We start from the raw sequence: 16,336 nt of genomic DNA on the forward strand, positions 1-16,336 counted from the left end.
TGTATGTATGTGTGTATGTGTATATATACTGTATGTATGTGTGTATGTGTATATATACTGTATGTATGTGTGTATGTGTATATATACTGTATGTACGTGTGTATGTGTATATATACTGTATGTATGTATGTGTGTATGTGTATATATACTGTATGTATGTGTGTATGTGTATATATACTGTATGTATGTGTGTATGTGTATATATACTGTATGTACGTGTGTATATATACTGTATGTATGTGTGTATATATACTGTATGTATGTATGTGTGTATGTGTATATATATATACTGTATGTATGTATGTATGTATGTATGTATGTGTGTATATATATATATATATATATACTGTGTGAATAGGAACACATAACAAACATATTTTAATTGCAATAGTGGAAATGCACTTTAAAGTATACTTTATGACTTCATGGAAGACTTCTCTAATGCAGTCCTATATACAGTACAGGTGTGCTTGTCGTCTTTGCAGCTTACGAAACAGAAAACAAGCAATGTTTTGTATCTGGTCCTACTGTTTGCTGTGGGACATATGTATGAAATTGCTGGGTCTCGTATTGTGCTGCTTTAAAGGTATATGAAGTGTCATAGACGTTATTCTTCCATAGTCCTTTACAATGTCTTCTTTATCTTCCCCTGATCCCTTGTAGTAGTGTACAAAGTATTGCACAAATTGGATTTGTGTACTCCACCAATTGTGGAGTGACTCCTAACTTCATATTTATAAGCCCACCTTATGCTGCTGGTGCACAATGTTACCGCATTTTTGTATATAGAAAATGTAATGCTTGAGGCAGACTGGATATCCATGTAAAAAAACTCTTTCTGGGAATCACTTTTATTTTCTGTTGCCTAATTTTTCTATCTCCTTCCTTATCATTTGGCAGACAGGAGCTTACAACTCAGTCCTTGGGAAAGCAGTATTGTAGATCGGTTGATGACACCTACCCTGTCCTTCCTAGCAAGAAGCCGGAGTGCAGCAAATCTTCCAGGAAACAGCAGAGATTTAAGTAAGCACAGAATATTTCCCAACCATCATTTCTCTTACTTTCAGTTATGTATGACTGATTGCTGTGTGCATGTTTTTCTTGTCAGATTCACTAGTATGCCCTCGTTCTGCCTCTGCAAGTCCACTAACCTCTTGTAATGGTCACAAGCATCGGTATTCGGAACGTCGTAGGACCACACCCAGCAGCCCCGACATAACACCCCGGAAACGCAGTGACACATCTCCGGTGAGTTGCAAATTCAAGTTGTTTTAAAGTTATCCTGTACTTTGTCCCCCCCCCTTTCCTACACTTTTCCATTTGTTCCCATACCTGACTGTTCTAACACAGTGAAAAAAAATTCTCGGTACTCACTGGTATGGCAGAGCATGTGATGTTGATAATGTAGTGTAAGATGCCTGAGCCACCAATCAGAAGGATTACATTATGTTACAAATACAGGCCGTGGAGCTTACACAGGCTTTTTTTTTTCACTTTGCCGCAGCAGACAAAGTAGGGAGTGAATGGAAAGTAAATATAAACAGCTTGTGAGTGGGCTGTTGTTTTAGCCTACATTGGCAAGGTAAAGGCTTAGCATAAGTATACGCATGCTACATACTTTGAAAGTGTAACACTTCTTACCATGGAAAGAGATCACTGTACAACCCTAACAATGCTTCCATCCTCCTTTCTTCCTAGAAGGTTGGTACTATGTTTTGACAATTGATGATCCTGATAGTGAAGTGTAGTAATCTTTAAGTTTTTAGATGTGTATACATATCGCTCACTTTGTTAAATACTCTCCTTTGCTAAGCATACCTCCAAGAATACTAAACTGGACGGAGTGATCACTGGAGGAAGGAAGACTGAAGAAATGCTTCTTTCTGCCGGCTGCAGGTTGATTACCTAATCTCAGAATGCCCCTCTCAGACAGACGTTGAGAGACTGGGTTTAGGCATAGTTACTTGCCTGGAGCTCAAGGACTGCATTTTAGTAAAAAAGGGCATAGTGGTTATGGAAACTAATACTATTGGTGTACATTTTGATGTCAGGAATGTATGGTTTCAAAAACTGAGTTACCATTTTATAAAAGACCTTAACTAAACATTTGTGTTTTGTTCAGGGTGAGCTTGATAGGCTTTGGATAAATGTACACCTGCATTTGGGGCCTAAATGTAAAAAAACAGCACTATAAAATTCCCCCAGTAACTCATTTCTTCTCCGGTCCCACTTTCTGGAATTTGTGAAAGTTGCAGTTAATTCAAAGCAGACTCTGGCTGACTATTATAGCGGCTGCAACAGTAAGGTGAAAACTATACCAGACTATTGCCAGAAGAAAGGTGTCTCAGAGAGTGGCAATCCTAGATTGGATAGAGTTCTTCTTAGGTGGTAATGCACCCTGATGTTTCCATTCTCTCTTGCTTACCTTTCCAGAAAAAAAAAGAGAAGAAGGAAAAAGATAGAGAAAATGAGCGTGAGAGAAGTGCCCTGAGCAGAGAGCGCATCATCAAAAAAAGACAGTCCTTACCTGCTACAAAGAGCAGAGCATCTCCCACTTCTAACTTCAGGTACATGTAAATGGTGGAGAAAAATAAAAATATGTGGTACTGATGTTGGATAACAAGATTATAATGATGTTTATTATTTACCAATAGTATGAAGTCCAAAAACCGCCTGTCCTCCCCTTCCACACCTACCCGGCGCCCAGCTTCACCTTGTCCAGGTCCTTCAGTACCAGCTTCACCTTGTCCAGGTCCTTCAGTACCAAACACCCCAAAAGTAACTCCCCCAAAGAGTGCACAGGGGACACCCAAATCAAAAGCCAAAACAGAGAAGCTAAAGGAAGAAAAAACTCCCAGCAAAGCCAGAGAGAAGAAATCTGAGCAGAAGGTTGAGAAGGAGAGGCAGCCATCCCCTGCATTTCAGCCAGAGGAAGCAAAGACCCAGGAAACACCAGAAAGCACCACTAGCAGTTCTGCACCTAGTACAGGTTTGTATTGTACTTTGGTAACCTCCACTTTTCCAGTGCTAGTTACTTGAGACCGTACATTCATTAACCAATTCAGCTCTCACCTCTGTACATACCTCCTATGGGCCAGATCAATTTTTACATTTCTGCTATGGGCTTATTGATTCGGCAATCACTTTCTCAATACTTAGTCAGTACTCTAACGAACAAAATTCTCTACTGATGATGCAAAATTAAGCTTTCTTCATCTAATTTTTCTTTTGTATTTTATATTTAGAGTCTGTTCCTTCCAATACCCCTGCTAATGCACAAGCCCCTACACCTGTGCCTGCTGCAGTAATTGCACCTTCTCCTGCCCCTTCTCCAAGCAAGCCCATGGCTGGCACCACAGATAAAGAAGAAGCAGCCCGCCTGCTAGCCGAGAAGAGGCGGCAGGCTAGGGAGCAAAGGGAAAGAGAGGAGCAAGAGAAGAGAGAGAAAGAGGAACAGCAGAGGTGAGTGTCATCCTAGCAGAGAGAAGTAATAGCGGTTTGGAATGTTCTGAGCAGGTTTGTACTTTAACTCTGTAACAGTTAAAGCCATTAAAACAGCATTTACTATGTTACATCAAATCAAGCGGAATACCTGTACTACAAAGCTATCTATTGCAGCCATCTGTGTTCTCATGTTCACATTTTCACTTCCAGCTAGATGTGATGTTGACTCAGTTGAGATGAAAACAAATGAAGGGCTCATGCACACAGGTTTAAAATACACTGAGGGGAATTTATCAAAACTGGAGCAGACAAAATCTGTAGCAGCTCTGCATGGTAACCAATCAGCCCATGGTAACCCTCTTTCATTTTGAAATCTCAACTGAAGAAACTGAAGAGAGAAGCTGATTGGTTGTCATGCACAGCTGCTCCAGATTTTGTTTTCTCTTTTTAATAAATTCACCTCACTGTGTTCAGATACATAATGTCTGAAAGCTGTATAAAAAGCTATGGGCCCATGCTCACAGCTGTGTTCAGCTCCATCTTAAGCTGCGTTCAGCTGCGTAAAAAAAATAAAAATAGGACACATCTGTGTACAGGAATGTGAATTTCAGCATTAATTACACTGTACACATGTAATGGTTTGTGTAACGTAGGCAGCTCGAGCTGTGGTGAAACTACCTCTGCCTCCGGGAGTCATGTCTGCAACTGTCAGTCTTGCAGTGAGTCATGCGACTTCCACTTCATGGGTAGTTCCACAATAGCTGGTGTGCTGAGGTTGCCTGCCCCTGAGATAGAGGCACGCACAAAGCATTGCTTATTTGGTCTTCAAGGGAACATGGAAAAGGTAAATTGAGTGGCCTTTCTGAGCATACCCTTATGACAGTGTTTCGCACGCTGGTAAGGGAAATTGACTGCTGTTGTTTGTTGCTTGGACTTTTTAGGTAATTCAGGTATTAGTAGCATCTAATTTTAAAACTGTTTCCTGCTTTTGTCTGGATTCTGCTTGCATATTCAAAAGTCAGATAATGTAATATGCAGTTAATATGCTTCAGTTAAGCTGGCCATACACTGCTCAGCAGTCCTGCTGAGCAGTGTGTGGCTCCCCCAGGACCCCTCCATTCGATAAACGTGGATTTTCTAACAACTTTTGTCAAAGGAGCCAATCAGAAAATCCTCAGTTGAGCAGTGACTATCAGCTGCAGTCACTGTTTGGGTATTCTGACAGTGGCACACCCGCTGCTGTCAAAATACAATAGACCAGCCAGGGGAAATAAACAGCATGGATGGGGGAATCGAGCCTTTTTTCTTGTACAGGCCAGTGGGGCTGAGCAAGAAAAATTATTTAGGGCTTGTTCACACCAATCGCGGAGCAGATCCGGACCAGAGCAGGTGCAGACCGGATCAAAACTGCGTCCAATGTATTCCTATGGTATTTTGACCTCCAGTTCACATCGCAGCTTGCGGATCCAGACCAGATCCAGACCGGATGAAAAAAATGCGGCAAGCCCTATTTTACCTGCTCTTGATCTGGTCTGGAACGCATCTAAAACGCAAAAACGCATCAAACGCATGCAAGTGCCTGAAAGTCCATGTTAAACTTTAAAAAAAAAAAAAATTTTTTTTTTTAACCAAAAACCGGCCCTAAACACATCAAAAACGCGGCACAACCCACTACACTGCGTGTGCAGAAACCTGACCTGATCTGGTCTGCATTTGGTGTGAACAAGGCCTTAGTGTATAGCCAGATTCAGTTGTTTGTTTCAGATACACCTGATTCCATTTCACTATGTCTGAATTCTGATTCCATGCTTTTGCTGCAAGGAGATACTCCTGTCATCACTAATGGCACAATGCTGTTTTATACAGGAGAGAACGTGAAGAGCGGGCTCTCAGGGAGGCTGAAGAGAGGATGCAGAGGGAGGCAGAGGCTCGACAACTGGAGGAGCAAAGGAAGCTGGAGGAAGAGGAGAGACAGCAGCGTGAGGAGGAACAAAGAATGAAAGAAGCTGAGGAAAAAGCCAAAGCTGAACAAGAAGAAATGGAGAGATTGCAGAAACAAGTGAGAACCGTAAAGATCACCCTACACTGCACAAAATTGTATTAGGGAGTCATTACTTCTCTTCTGTAGCATCTGTAAAAAAAATAGGTCAGAATTCTGAATTGAGAAAGCTGGTCGGATGACCAGTGAAATGTCTCCAAGTAAAATACAGCAAGTCCAGTTGCCTTGACCTATTTTTTTACATATATACAATGGCCTGGATGAATGAGAACCTTCACAGACATGCAGTATTTCTCTTCTGTAGGGCCTGACTGCTTTTTACAAGTCTTTGGTACTATATAGTTAATGTAAGCCAGGATTGTACCGAGCCCTGCAGCACAGAAGTTATCGACACGGATGTCCTGTTCCCCCGATCATATGACAGATTCCTCTCAAACAGTGTGCTATGGTTGTATACACTTTCAGATGTTGCTAAATGGTCCTGTTTCAAAGATGTTACTTTGCTGCCCCCTAAAGGGATGCCCAGTCCCAGTCGTTCACCATACTGTAAACAAGTGTCTTCAGAATCTCAGTGTTACACCATATTCCAGTCGCACTTTTCTAGTGTAGGTTAGAAAATACAAGTTGGTTGAGTCACTAGGCACAACAATGTTTTATTGTGTCCTGTTAACATCCCGATGGCAGCTACACCAAAATTTGATAGGAATTGTAACAAAAGTCTGCAGTTTAGAAGATGCATTGTTTTTACTACCAAAATCCTGGTTACACATACGTGATCTACTTATCTTTTAATGCTTCTATTACGTCAATTCACTACAGTCTGCAGAAGTATTTCACACCTGTTGCCGATACAGCAGTGTATTTTGTTTAACCCCTTCGTGACTGACGACGTACAGTGTACGTCGCCAGCATCAGGGCTGTTTAAACAGACTCCCGGCGACTTTTGCCGCCGGGACTCTGTTTAAAGTTGTAGAGCCGACTGTCGGCTTTACAATAGAAGCGATCCTGGCGACTTACCTGTCGCCAGATCGCTTCTGTGTCCCGAAGAAGGGGCCGCCCCCCCGCCGGACACCCCCGCCGTGCTCCCCGGGCTCCGTTGCCCCTCCTACGGGAAAAAAATGAAAAAAGGGCCTCAGTCATGAAGGGGTTAAAGCGCCTGTTGTTTCAAAATAAAGCTGCCTTTGCAAAGAAGACATTGCGTGCACAAGTCTTCTATTGCTCGCACCACTGATCTTTGCAGTGGTAAACAGAAAACACCTAATGAAGATCCTGTTGAATTCCTGATTGCTTCTGTAATCAGTGGTTTCATCTGTCAGCTCCTACATCACCACTATAGACTATATTGATCTAGAGGCCAGTGGCAGGAACCATAGTGTGCAGTGGTTGAACAGCTGTTGCTATCCCTGCCACCCCTTTGTTGCATAGAAGCATCCTGCATAGTAGAATCATAGCGCCTGAAGGGCAAGATAGCTGGATGAGAGCATTCATGATTGTGTCTATTTCAAAAATAGTTCCTGCTTTGAGGTCTAAGACATCTGACAGGTACATTCAGTCCTTTACACGTATGACTACCTCTTTGCTATACAGTGGCTGTATAAATTAACCCTAGACATTCCCCTTTCTTTTCTCTGTAATAGAAAGATAGGTGTGCAAAATATCAATCCAAAGCTGGTCCCTACCAAACAATTGCCATACAGTCTGACTTAATCTAGTGAATATGAAAACACTTTTAAAAGATTTCGGCACAGACTCTTCTCATTGCATGTGTAGCACCTTTCTGAACTGACAACTGAATATTCTCTTTGCACTTATAAGTAACATTTTAGCTTTCTTTAACATGTGTGCGCTCTTTAATTTCAGTCTATAAATGTATCTTGGAAATCATTTTATAGTTTAGCTTTATTCATGAATATAAATAGCTGCATTATTGGAATATGTAATGGGAAGTCTGATTCAAGGCATACTCCAACATCTTTTTTTATAGAAGGAGGAAGCTGAAGCTAGGGCTCGAGAAGAAGCAGAAAAGCAAAGGCTGGAGAGAGAGCAGCATTTCCAGAGAGAAGAGCAGGAGCGCCTGGAGCGTAAGAAGGTAACACATGCTGTTTTTCTTTATATACACTTCTTATCATGGTTAAGTTACAGCTTATGCATTTTGCCTGAGTGAATATGGAAGATGTTTTAACAAGTGCCATTGCATATATTACAGTATAATACTTAGTTCATTTATAAAAGACAGAGCTAAGGAAAAGCTCTAGGACAATTTTCCAGGACAGTCCATACTTACCTTCATTTTATTCTCTTCTCAAACAGAAACAGATGAAATAGGATTGGTGGCTATCTAAAATTTAAAAAATCTGTTTTTTTTTTAAAGTTACCCTAAGACAGTGTTTTTCAAACTAGAGTCTACAGGCCACCAACCCAAACCAACACCCTACATTCTGTTGTTGTATATGTATGTATTAGAAAGTGAAGTGTGAAGCATGGTGTCAAATTGACAATGGTGTATAGATAAATTGTACCTAAAGCACACCAGTGACTTAAATAAAAACACACCCTGTTCAGTTTCTGAATTTTAAACATATGAAAATCATTAATGGTTTTTGGATCTAAACAGTGCATTTGTTGGATTAGGCACCGGTTCTTTGAGAGGTGCCCCTGAATGGTATGCAGCTAGGTATCGGCATGGCACAGAGACTGCACACTTGCTAGTACTCCAGAAGATACCAGACTGTATCTTTGATGTGCCAGACTTTGTAAGAGAGTCTCCACCCCATTTTTTATGATAAAAAGGATAAATATATATTCTATAGTCTTCCCTTGCTCAGGTGAGCCGGAGACAAATGTTGTTTTTGCCCCATTATAGCATAATCATGTCTTGTCCTGTCTTGTATACTGTACAGAAGATGTTCTCCATATTTCATTTAAACTTACCTCTTCCTGGAGCACAAAGGGACATGCAACAACACTGATATGTACTGTGTAAAGCCTAATGACACTCTTCGTTTTTTAGACACTTCACAAAAAAGCTGCCCGAGTCAGAAAACACTGAATGCAAATTGGCAGTTGTGGTTATGAGAATAAAAGGAAAAGTCAATCAGCATGATATCTTACCTTAAACAGTACTGATGTTATACCTTTGATGTGATGTTTAACAGTGTTGATTTATACATATTCCAGCGTCTTGAAGAAATAATGAAAAGGACAAGAAAATCCGACACACCAGGCAAAGTGAGTACAAAGAAGTGTTTAATAATTAACAAACCATAAATTACACAGCAAAGAGGAACAAAGCCTTTATAGTGTGATAAATCAACCAAAGGTAAAATGCGTTGCACTGACAATAAATGGAGGAACTCTGGAAGAGCACACCGAAAAATAGAAATCAAATGAAAACTGGTCTTCTCATCTAACAAAATAGAACTGCTGGTGATTGTGAATGTGGCTGCTCAGGCTAGTTAATAAAGACCTCTCTGCCAGTATTAATCTACAGAAGGACCCTCTACTCCATAAATATCATAAGAATAATAGAAAGCAACTTGAGCCATGTGCTGTGAAGAACTGCTTGTGCTGTAGTTGGGCAGTTCTGTTTTTGTTAATAGAAACTGTGTGTGTGTCTGTGTGTATATACAATAATGGCCAAACATATTGGCACCCCAGCATTCCTGTCAGATAATGCACCACTTTGCACAGAAAATTGTTGCAATTACAAATGTTTAGGCATTCTCATGTTTATTTCTTTTGTTTGTATTGGTTATGACCACTGAGAGGTGAAGTGTATAACATCAATTATCTAGTTACAATGGCACCTGGAAGTGGGTAGGATATATTCGGCAGCAAGTGAACATTTGGTCCCTGATGTTGATGTGTTGGAAGCAGAAAAAATGGGTAGGCATAAGGATTTGAGCGACTGTGACAAGGGCCAAATTGTGATGGCTAGACGTCTGGGTCAGAGGAACTCCAAAACTGCAGCTCTTGTGGGATATTCAACTGTCTGCAGTGGTCAGGACCTACCAAATGTGGGCCAAGAAAGCAAAACTGGTGAACCGGCAAACGGGTCATGGGTGGCCAAGGCTCATTGTTGTACGTGAGAAGCAAAGTATGGCCTGTGTAGTCCAATCCAATAGAAGAGCTACTAACTCAAATTGCTGATAAAGTTATTGCTGGTTCAGATAGAAAGCTGTCTGAACACACAGTGCATAGCAATTTGTTGCATATGGAACTGCGTAGTAGTCCACTGCCAAAAGCACCTACAATGGGCAAGTCCGTATGAGAACTGGACCACAGGACATGTGTTGCTTACCTGGGGAAGAAATGGCACCAGGATGCGCTGTGGAAAGAAGGCAAGCCGGTAGAGGCAGTGTGATGCATTGGGCAATGTTCTGCTGGGAAACCTTAGGCCTGCCATTCATGTGGATGTTACTTTGACACGTACCACCTACCTAAACATTGTTGCTGATGAAGTACACCCCTTCATGGAAACAGTATTCCCTAATGGCAATGGCCTCTTACAGCAGGATAATACGCCCTGCCACAGTGCAAAAATGGCTCAAAAATTATTTCAGGAATACAACAACAAGGTTGGCTTGAGGTGTTGAGTGGACTTCCAAAGTCTCCAAATCTTAATCGAATAAAGCTTCTGTGGGATGTGCTGGAAAAACAAGTCTGATCCACGAAGGTCCCACCTCATAACTTACAAGACTTACAGTAGATCTGCTACTGACGGCTTGGTGCTAGATACCACAGCATACCTTCAGCGGTCTAGTGGAGTCCACGCCTCGATGGGCAGGGCTGTTTTGGTGGGAAAAGAGGGGCCTACTCATTATTAGGAGGGTGGTCATGAAGTTATGGCTGATCAGTGTATGTATATGGATAGATACTTTATATCAGTGTATACTGCTTTGTGAAATTTCTTGTACATGGTTAATGAATATAGATTGGAAGGCAAAGAGCAGCCAGACACTCGAAGCACTTTGTATCTTTGTTAGAGCTAATCGATAAAGGTTTTAAAATCTATTCAGTTAATTGTTCCACTTAGGACCAGGCCAGTGACCTTTTATGCTGTCCTACAAATGAGATTAAAGAGGGGCAATGGAAAGTGCATTTGTAGAACCATTATTCTCACCCCTCCCAAGTTGTGCAGCAAAAAGTTCAATATAACTTTGAAAAATAGCCAATCCCACACAGACTCCACATGGCCTATATTCAGCTCAGTAAAAGCATCTGATTCATTTCATTAGAATGAAGCACTAAAGAAGGTAACTGCCTAATAGGACTTCCACTAGGATCAAAGGTGGCTACAGCATGTGGATATGGGGGTAATTTTGCTGCACAGGACAGAGGGGCCGTAATAATGATTTTGACAATAAAACGCTACTTATATTTAATTTCCGTTAGTCGTAATTTTATGAAGGTTCTTCTCTATTTAAAAGGAGGGGAACTGTTATACATGTGGTACAATTTTACACCGACGTCATTGTTCAGACCTTTCCTACTTTTTCAAAGAACATCCCTAGTGCACCTTAAAATACTGCTAGCTGTGTGTTTGAATAAGGTGCCTATTGAGGAGAGCAGGAAAAAAGCCATCTGAGGTGATAATAAAATGATACATCATGAGATGAGACTTTCAAAGTGTTTACAAGTAAAATAACTCATGTGAATTGTGGCTAATATTATTGCACTCATAACTTTGTTATGTGTTAACCCACCGTTTGTATGTTATCTCTTTGCAGAAGAAGGAAGATAAGCAAACACTGAATGGAAAAGAGACCAAACAAGAATCTACTCCAGTGAAAGGTAATCTGAAAACCAAACCAGAGGATACAACCTGACCTCAACCCCTCTGATTCATATTATCAAATATATATTGGTATGTACTAACGGTACATTCTTGTCCAGGAATAAATATTGCTTTTCTTTTTCTTGCATGGTCCTTAGCTGAAACAGTACCCACTGATGTTATTATGAAGATTGAGCTTCCAGAGAAGAAGATGGTGAGAATACAAGACAGGACTGCAGCATCTGACATATCTCAGGGGTAAGTCTAGATGCAAATATATTCTTTGTTTTAATGACATTATTAGCTACTGCACTTTATTTAAATCCATAGCTACTGCATCCATAGCTACTGCACTTTATTTAAAGGATGCATCCACTGTAAACTATGAGCCAGGCATTGGGAAATGCAATTACCACATTACAGTTCTCTTTTTTCTCCACTCAAGCATTTTGCTTGAAATAATCCTCAAAAGAGCAGAATGAATTCTTCTGTTTTAAGTGGAGTGGGACAGGGATTTATCAACGGCTGGGTCTTGTCAGCCCAGCAGGGAGATCCCCTGCTTCACTGACTCAGTCTTTGCAAGTTTGAGAATTCAAACCCTGCTTAAAGCAGGTTAGAAGGAGGTTTAAATGCAGGGTAATTCCCCTGCCAATGATTTCTAAATGATCTCAGAAGCCTCAACACAAACTCAAAGCATGTGTACACAGGTTCCATATCGTCAGTGCTCTATCCTTTCAAAATGTATTGTTATTAAGTATGCACTAGAGGGTGCCAAACAAAATAACATGAACGCTATGTTTTAGACACATAACAGTCAGTTTGGTCAAAAGGATGAGTTATTTTACTGCATTTGTTGTTTTATCTTGTTATGTCATCTCATATTTTTCTCATTAAAATATTTAGTTCATTAGTGCCACATAAGTGTAGAATTGATATCTCTCCCATACAAAAAGAATATTCAATTACTGAAAGCATTCATTTCTCATCAATTGCTATGTTGCTCCTGAATTATGTTATCACCACCACCTCAAATGGCTCCTTTTTCTGCTCCCCACAATAGATACCTTTTTAGAGCATCAGTGTTAAGGCCAGCCAAAAGACAATGGTAGTTTAACACACCAGCAAAACCTTGAGTTAATGTTTACAAATTGACTTTTACATAAAGAATATCTTAACAATTGATAATATAACTTGTAGGTGGTATATTGATCTTGATAGAAGCTTTAATGAACTGAAACCAGAAATTGTTAAATTGAGCAAATGAAGCACCCTAATGTAAATACTGCAGGCATTATGCTTTTTGTGTATTTACTGTTATACTGGGTACTGCCTTCTTTGTTTCACATGGTTTTCATTAGTATTTACACTGTCTGGCCATAAAAAAGTCACATACTCTAATATTTTGTTGTACAGCCTTTAGCTTTGATTAAAGCATACATTCGCTGTGGCATTGTTTTGATAAGCTTATGCAATGTCACATTTATTTCCGTCCAGAGTTGCATTCATTTTTCACCAAGATCTTGTAGTGATGATGGTAGAGCCGTACCATTGCGTAAAGTCTTCTCCAGCACATCCCAAAGATTCTCAATGGTGTTAAGGTCTGGACTCTGTGGTGGCCAATCCATGTTTTCATTACAATATTACTTCATACAATTGGAATTGTGTTCTTGAATGCAATAAACAGCTAAAATGCCTAATAAGCAAACATGTATACTCATTTTATATTATTTAGTGCTTGTTAATATTCACTGTACATTCTTTGAATGCATTTATGTTTTCCGGCGAAGAAAAATAGCTAGATCAAGGTTGAGCATTAACTGGTAATCCTGGCAAAGCTCAGAATTTTACTAATCAGTCTGTTCCCTTGTTCTGACCTGTGACCTTCCACTATGAGTGGTTAGCAAATAAGTATAATCCCTAGTGCAAGCAAAGAAAAGGTTTCCATGCCGGGTTTTTTGTGCTTACTCATTGTAATAGGATAAGACAAAGAATAGAATGTAATAGAGGCACTTCTCCTTTTTTTCCATTTTAGAGGAGCAGTTGAGGTGGCACACTAGGAGGCATGCAATTTGTGACAGATATCTAGCTAAAAGAAGGCCTTTGGGCAGTCTCAAAACCTGTTGGTGGGATTAAATGTTCTATCAGGAATGGCTTGAATTCCCCCAGGTAGAGTTGCATTCTGCGTCAACCAAAATATTTAGCCTGCTTTCCCTGAGATCTCTTGTGATCTCCACAAAAATGAATATAAAAATATATTCCACTTGCTTAACCTTAAATTAACATGTTCAGAAGTAGGGAAAGGTAAAATTCTGTCTGATTTCTTGTTGTCAGTACTCCATTGGCGAGACTTCACTTTCTGTCCCAGAGACAGAAGGGGAAGTAAGAGGAAATCTTTCCATATAGCAGGAAATCATTTCATATACAGTTGTCACCCAAATAAGGATGACTAATAGAAGGTTTTCCTTCTCTTGATCTGATGATAACTCACAATTTTGTATTTTCTCTCCCATTCATTCCCTGGAATAGTGATGATCAGACATAGAGATGCTAAATCTTCCTGGCAGGACCCCAGGCAGTAATAATACCCTGATGGGTTTTTACCCCTCACTACTCCAATTAAAACTAAAAGAAAATGTTTAGATCTAGATACACTTTATATATTTTTCAGTCATATTTCATATGTACTAATGTGTTTGCTTTGTATAGAGCAATCATAACTCATAAACTGTAAACTTCTTTTTAATTTAGGGGGTCTCTGGTGAATGGGGTCCAGCCTTTCAAACAAGAAAATGGCTTCTCCTCCAAAGATTCATCTCCTGCGTTTGAAGAGGTCATAACTCTTTCTGATATCAGCAGTTCTAATGGAGAGAAGGGGATTCCACCTGCAGAACCCATTATCGCTTTTGGGGGAAAAGATACATTTATTAAGAAATCTACTCTGCAGCCCCCTCATGTAACGGGTAAGAACAATTTCATAGTCAGACAAATAAACCCCAACAGGTATTACATATAAAACTACAGGTGTTACAATGATATTCTTATATCCAACTTGTGTTTTTATAACAAAGATTCATATTTTATTGGTAGCTAGGTAATCTAATGGATCAAATACATATACACATCATTGCGATAAAATATATAATGCACACAGTATATCTACAATACCTGGTAACTATTTGATATACAGAACATACATTAAAGTACTGTTGAGGGTACCCTTCGAGTTAATCAGTAGTCTTCCACAAAAAATGGACGATTAGCCATTTGGCTGACACACTTGTGTACATAATCATCACATTGACTAGAAGGGATCATCCTCAATCTGACACGTTTCGCACACATTTCACTAATAACCGCTTCTTCAGGAGAAGCAGTCAGTATATCTGAAAATATTTGTATAGAACAATGAGTCTGTAGGTGTATATATAAACACAATTATTATCTATTTCATAACCCACATATTTACATCTATATAAGCAAGAAATCAAAATCAACTGAGTATGACCTTACAGGGAGCAACAGGAGACCATATTAGGGGGGTCCATTTGGGTCACATGCACATTCCCTCAATGGACTGATCATCCCAGCTCGGTTCCCCCACTTCGTTCTAAAGAGCATGTATATGGTCCTCGCACTCTGGAGCATAGTCAGCAGGAACAAATTGGACAGTAAATACTGCCCCGCACAGCTGAAAACCAGGTAAAGTGACACTAAACTCAGGGGTTAAATCTTAAAAATACATTTAAGTACCTGAGCCATTAACAAAAATGTATCTTATTTGTGTATCACTCGGCTGTAGACCTTCAAATCATCTCTGCATTGGTGCTGACACTGTCCTTCCTTCTGGAGGGGGGCTACTTCTGTTCCCCATGGTCCCTGTGTGTGTTGTAAGTAGCCACCGCTCCAAGCTCACTCCTGTGATGGACTACAATCTCATGTTTAGTTTACTAATTTGTAAATGATTTGTGAGCTTGGAGTGGTGGCTACTTTACAACACACACAGGGACCATGGGGAACAAAAGTAGCCACCCTCCAGATTGAAGGACAGTGTCAGTATGAATTCAGAGATTTGAGTATCTACAGCTGAGTGATGTACAAATAAGATACATTTAATAATGAGAGTACTTGAATGCATTCTTAAGATTCAAGTCCTGAGTTTAGTGTCACTTTAAGAGTAATGTATAGGAACTAAGGGTAAAGAGAAGGATTTGGCTCCCTTAAACTGGAAGTAAATATCACAGGACATTCAGAGGGTTATGGTACAGTATGACCACCAAAACCTTTTTCTTTGTAAATGTCTTTCTGTAAACATGCTAGTATTGCCTCAGAGTGCATGTTGTTGGTTAGCATGCAGTACGGTCAGATACCTCTGACAATGACTTGACTCGTAGGAAACAGTACTGATCAGGATGCAACATGGACAGTTGCTACTTGCAATTGGTTGGCTAGAGCTGTCCAAACCATTTCTAGACCAGGTGGTAATCACCTGATCTCAGCAAATTGTGTGATGATCTGTTAATAGCTGATTTCCAGGATTGCTACACAGTCCATTTGTTAAGTTAATAACCATTGCATTTCTTAAAGTGAACCTGTGCACAGATTATTTGATTGTGAGCAAGCAGCAAAAGCACTTGAAAACAATCCCTCATAAATAACACAGGGATTGAAATCTTAGCTGTTTTCTATGATAACAGTCTTGGCAGGCTGCCAGCCCTCTAATGTAAACAAATAGCAGATAGTTATAAGTTGGTAGAAAGCAAATGAAACAAAACATTGGATTGTTTGTTGTAATTTTTTGAGAATTAATAACTTCACATTAAAAGCTGCTAGATAGTTGATGAGGCCTTGTTTTAAAGACCTCTTACTGCTTGTTAAGAATATGTTAATAGTTTAATGTCCATAGTCTGGGCACATGTGCACATTAGGAAATAACTACCTCTTAATTCATTTCAAAGTGTCAGAATCTGAAATTGCTGACAAGGATGAGTCTAAGGAATATGGAGATGTCCTTGAAAAATGTGTCTAAAGCATATCTCTAGCAAAAAAAATGTTTTTAATTGAATAACGTTGGGAAAATAAAGAAGCCTGCCATGTTTCTCTGTCCTGAGTAGGGATGA

At 39.9% G+C, this 16,336-nt stretch overlaps 1 protein-coding gene across 2 annotated transcripts in view; it reads left to right on the plus strand.

Annotated features, from left to right (window-relative positions):
- Positions 1–16,336, plus strand: part of MAP7D1 (MAP7 domain containing 1) — a 92,043-nt gene that overhangs the window by 74,245 nt on the left and 1,462 nt on the right. For both annotated transcript variants that reach the window (XM_018576593.1, XM_018576594.1), the window contains 12 exons: positions 901–1,023; positions 1,109–1,248; positions 2,434–2,567; positions 2,655–2,722; positions 2,753–2,989; positions 3,246–3,462; positions 5,311–5,503; positions 7,428–7,532; positions 8,621–8,671; positions 11,173–11,236; positions 11,378–11,477; positions 13,968–14,179. In XM_018576593.1, the coding sequence (XP_018432095.1) occupies positions 901–1,023; positions 1,109–1,248; positions 2,434–2,567; positions 2,655–2,722; positions 2,753–2,989; positions 3,246–3,462; positions 5,311–5,503; positions 7,428–7,532; positions 8,621–8,671; positions 11,173–11,236; positions 11,378–11,477; positions 13,968–14,179 (1,644 nt within the window). The remainder of the gene's footprint in view (positions 1–900; positions 1,024–1,108; positions 1,249–2,433; positions 2,568–2,654; positions 2,723–2,752; positions 2,990–3,245; positions 3,463–5,310; positions 5,504–7,427; positions 7,533–8,620; positions 8,672–11,172; positions 11,237–11,377; positions 11,478–13,967; positions 14,180–16,336) is intronic.

The sequence above is a fragment of the Nanorana parkeri genome, unplaced genomic scaffold (assembly GCF_000935625.1).
Source record: "Nanorana parkeri isolate BGI_ZX_2015 unplaced genomic scaffold, ASM93562v1 scaffold70, whole genome shotgun sequence".
In the NCBI taxonomy this organism is placed as follows: Eukaryota; Metazoa; Chordata; class Amphibia; order Anura; family Dicroglossidae; genus Nanorana; species Nanorana parkeri.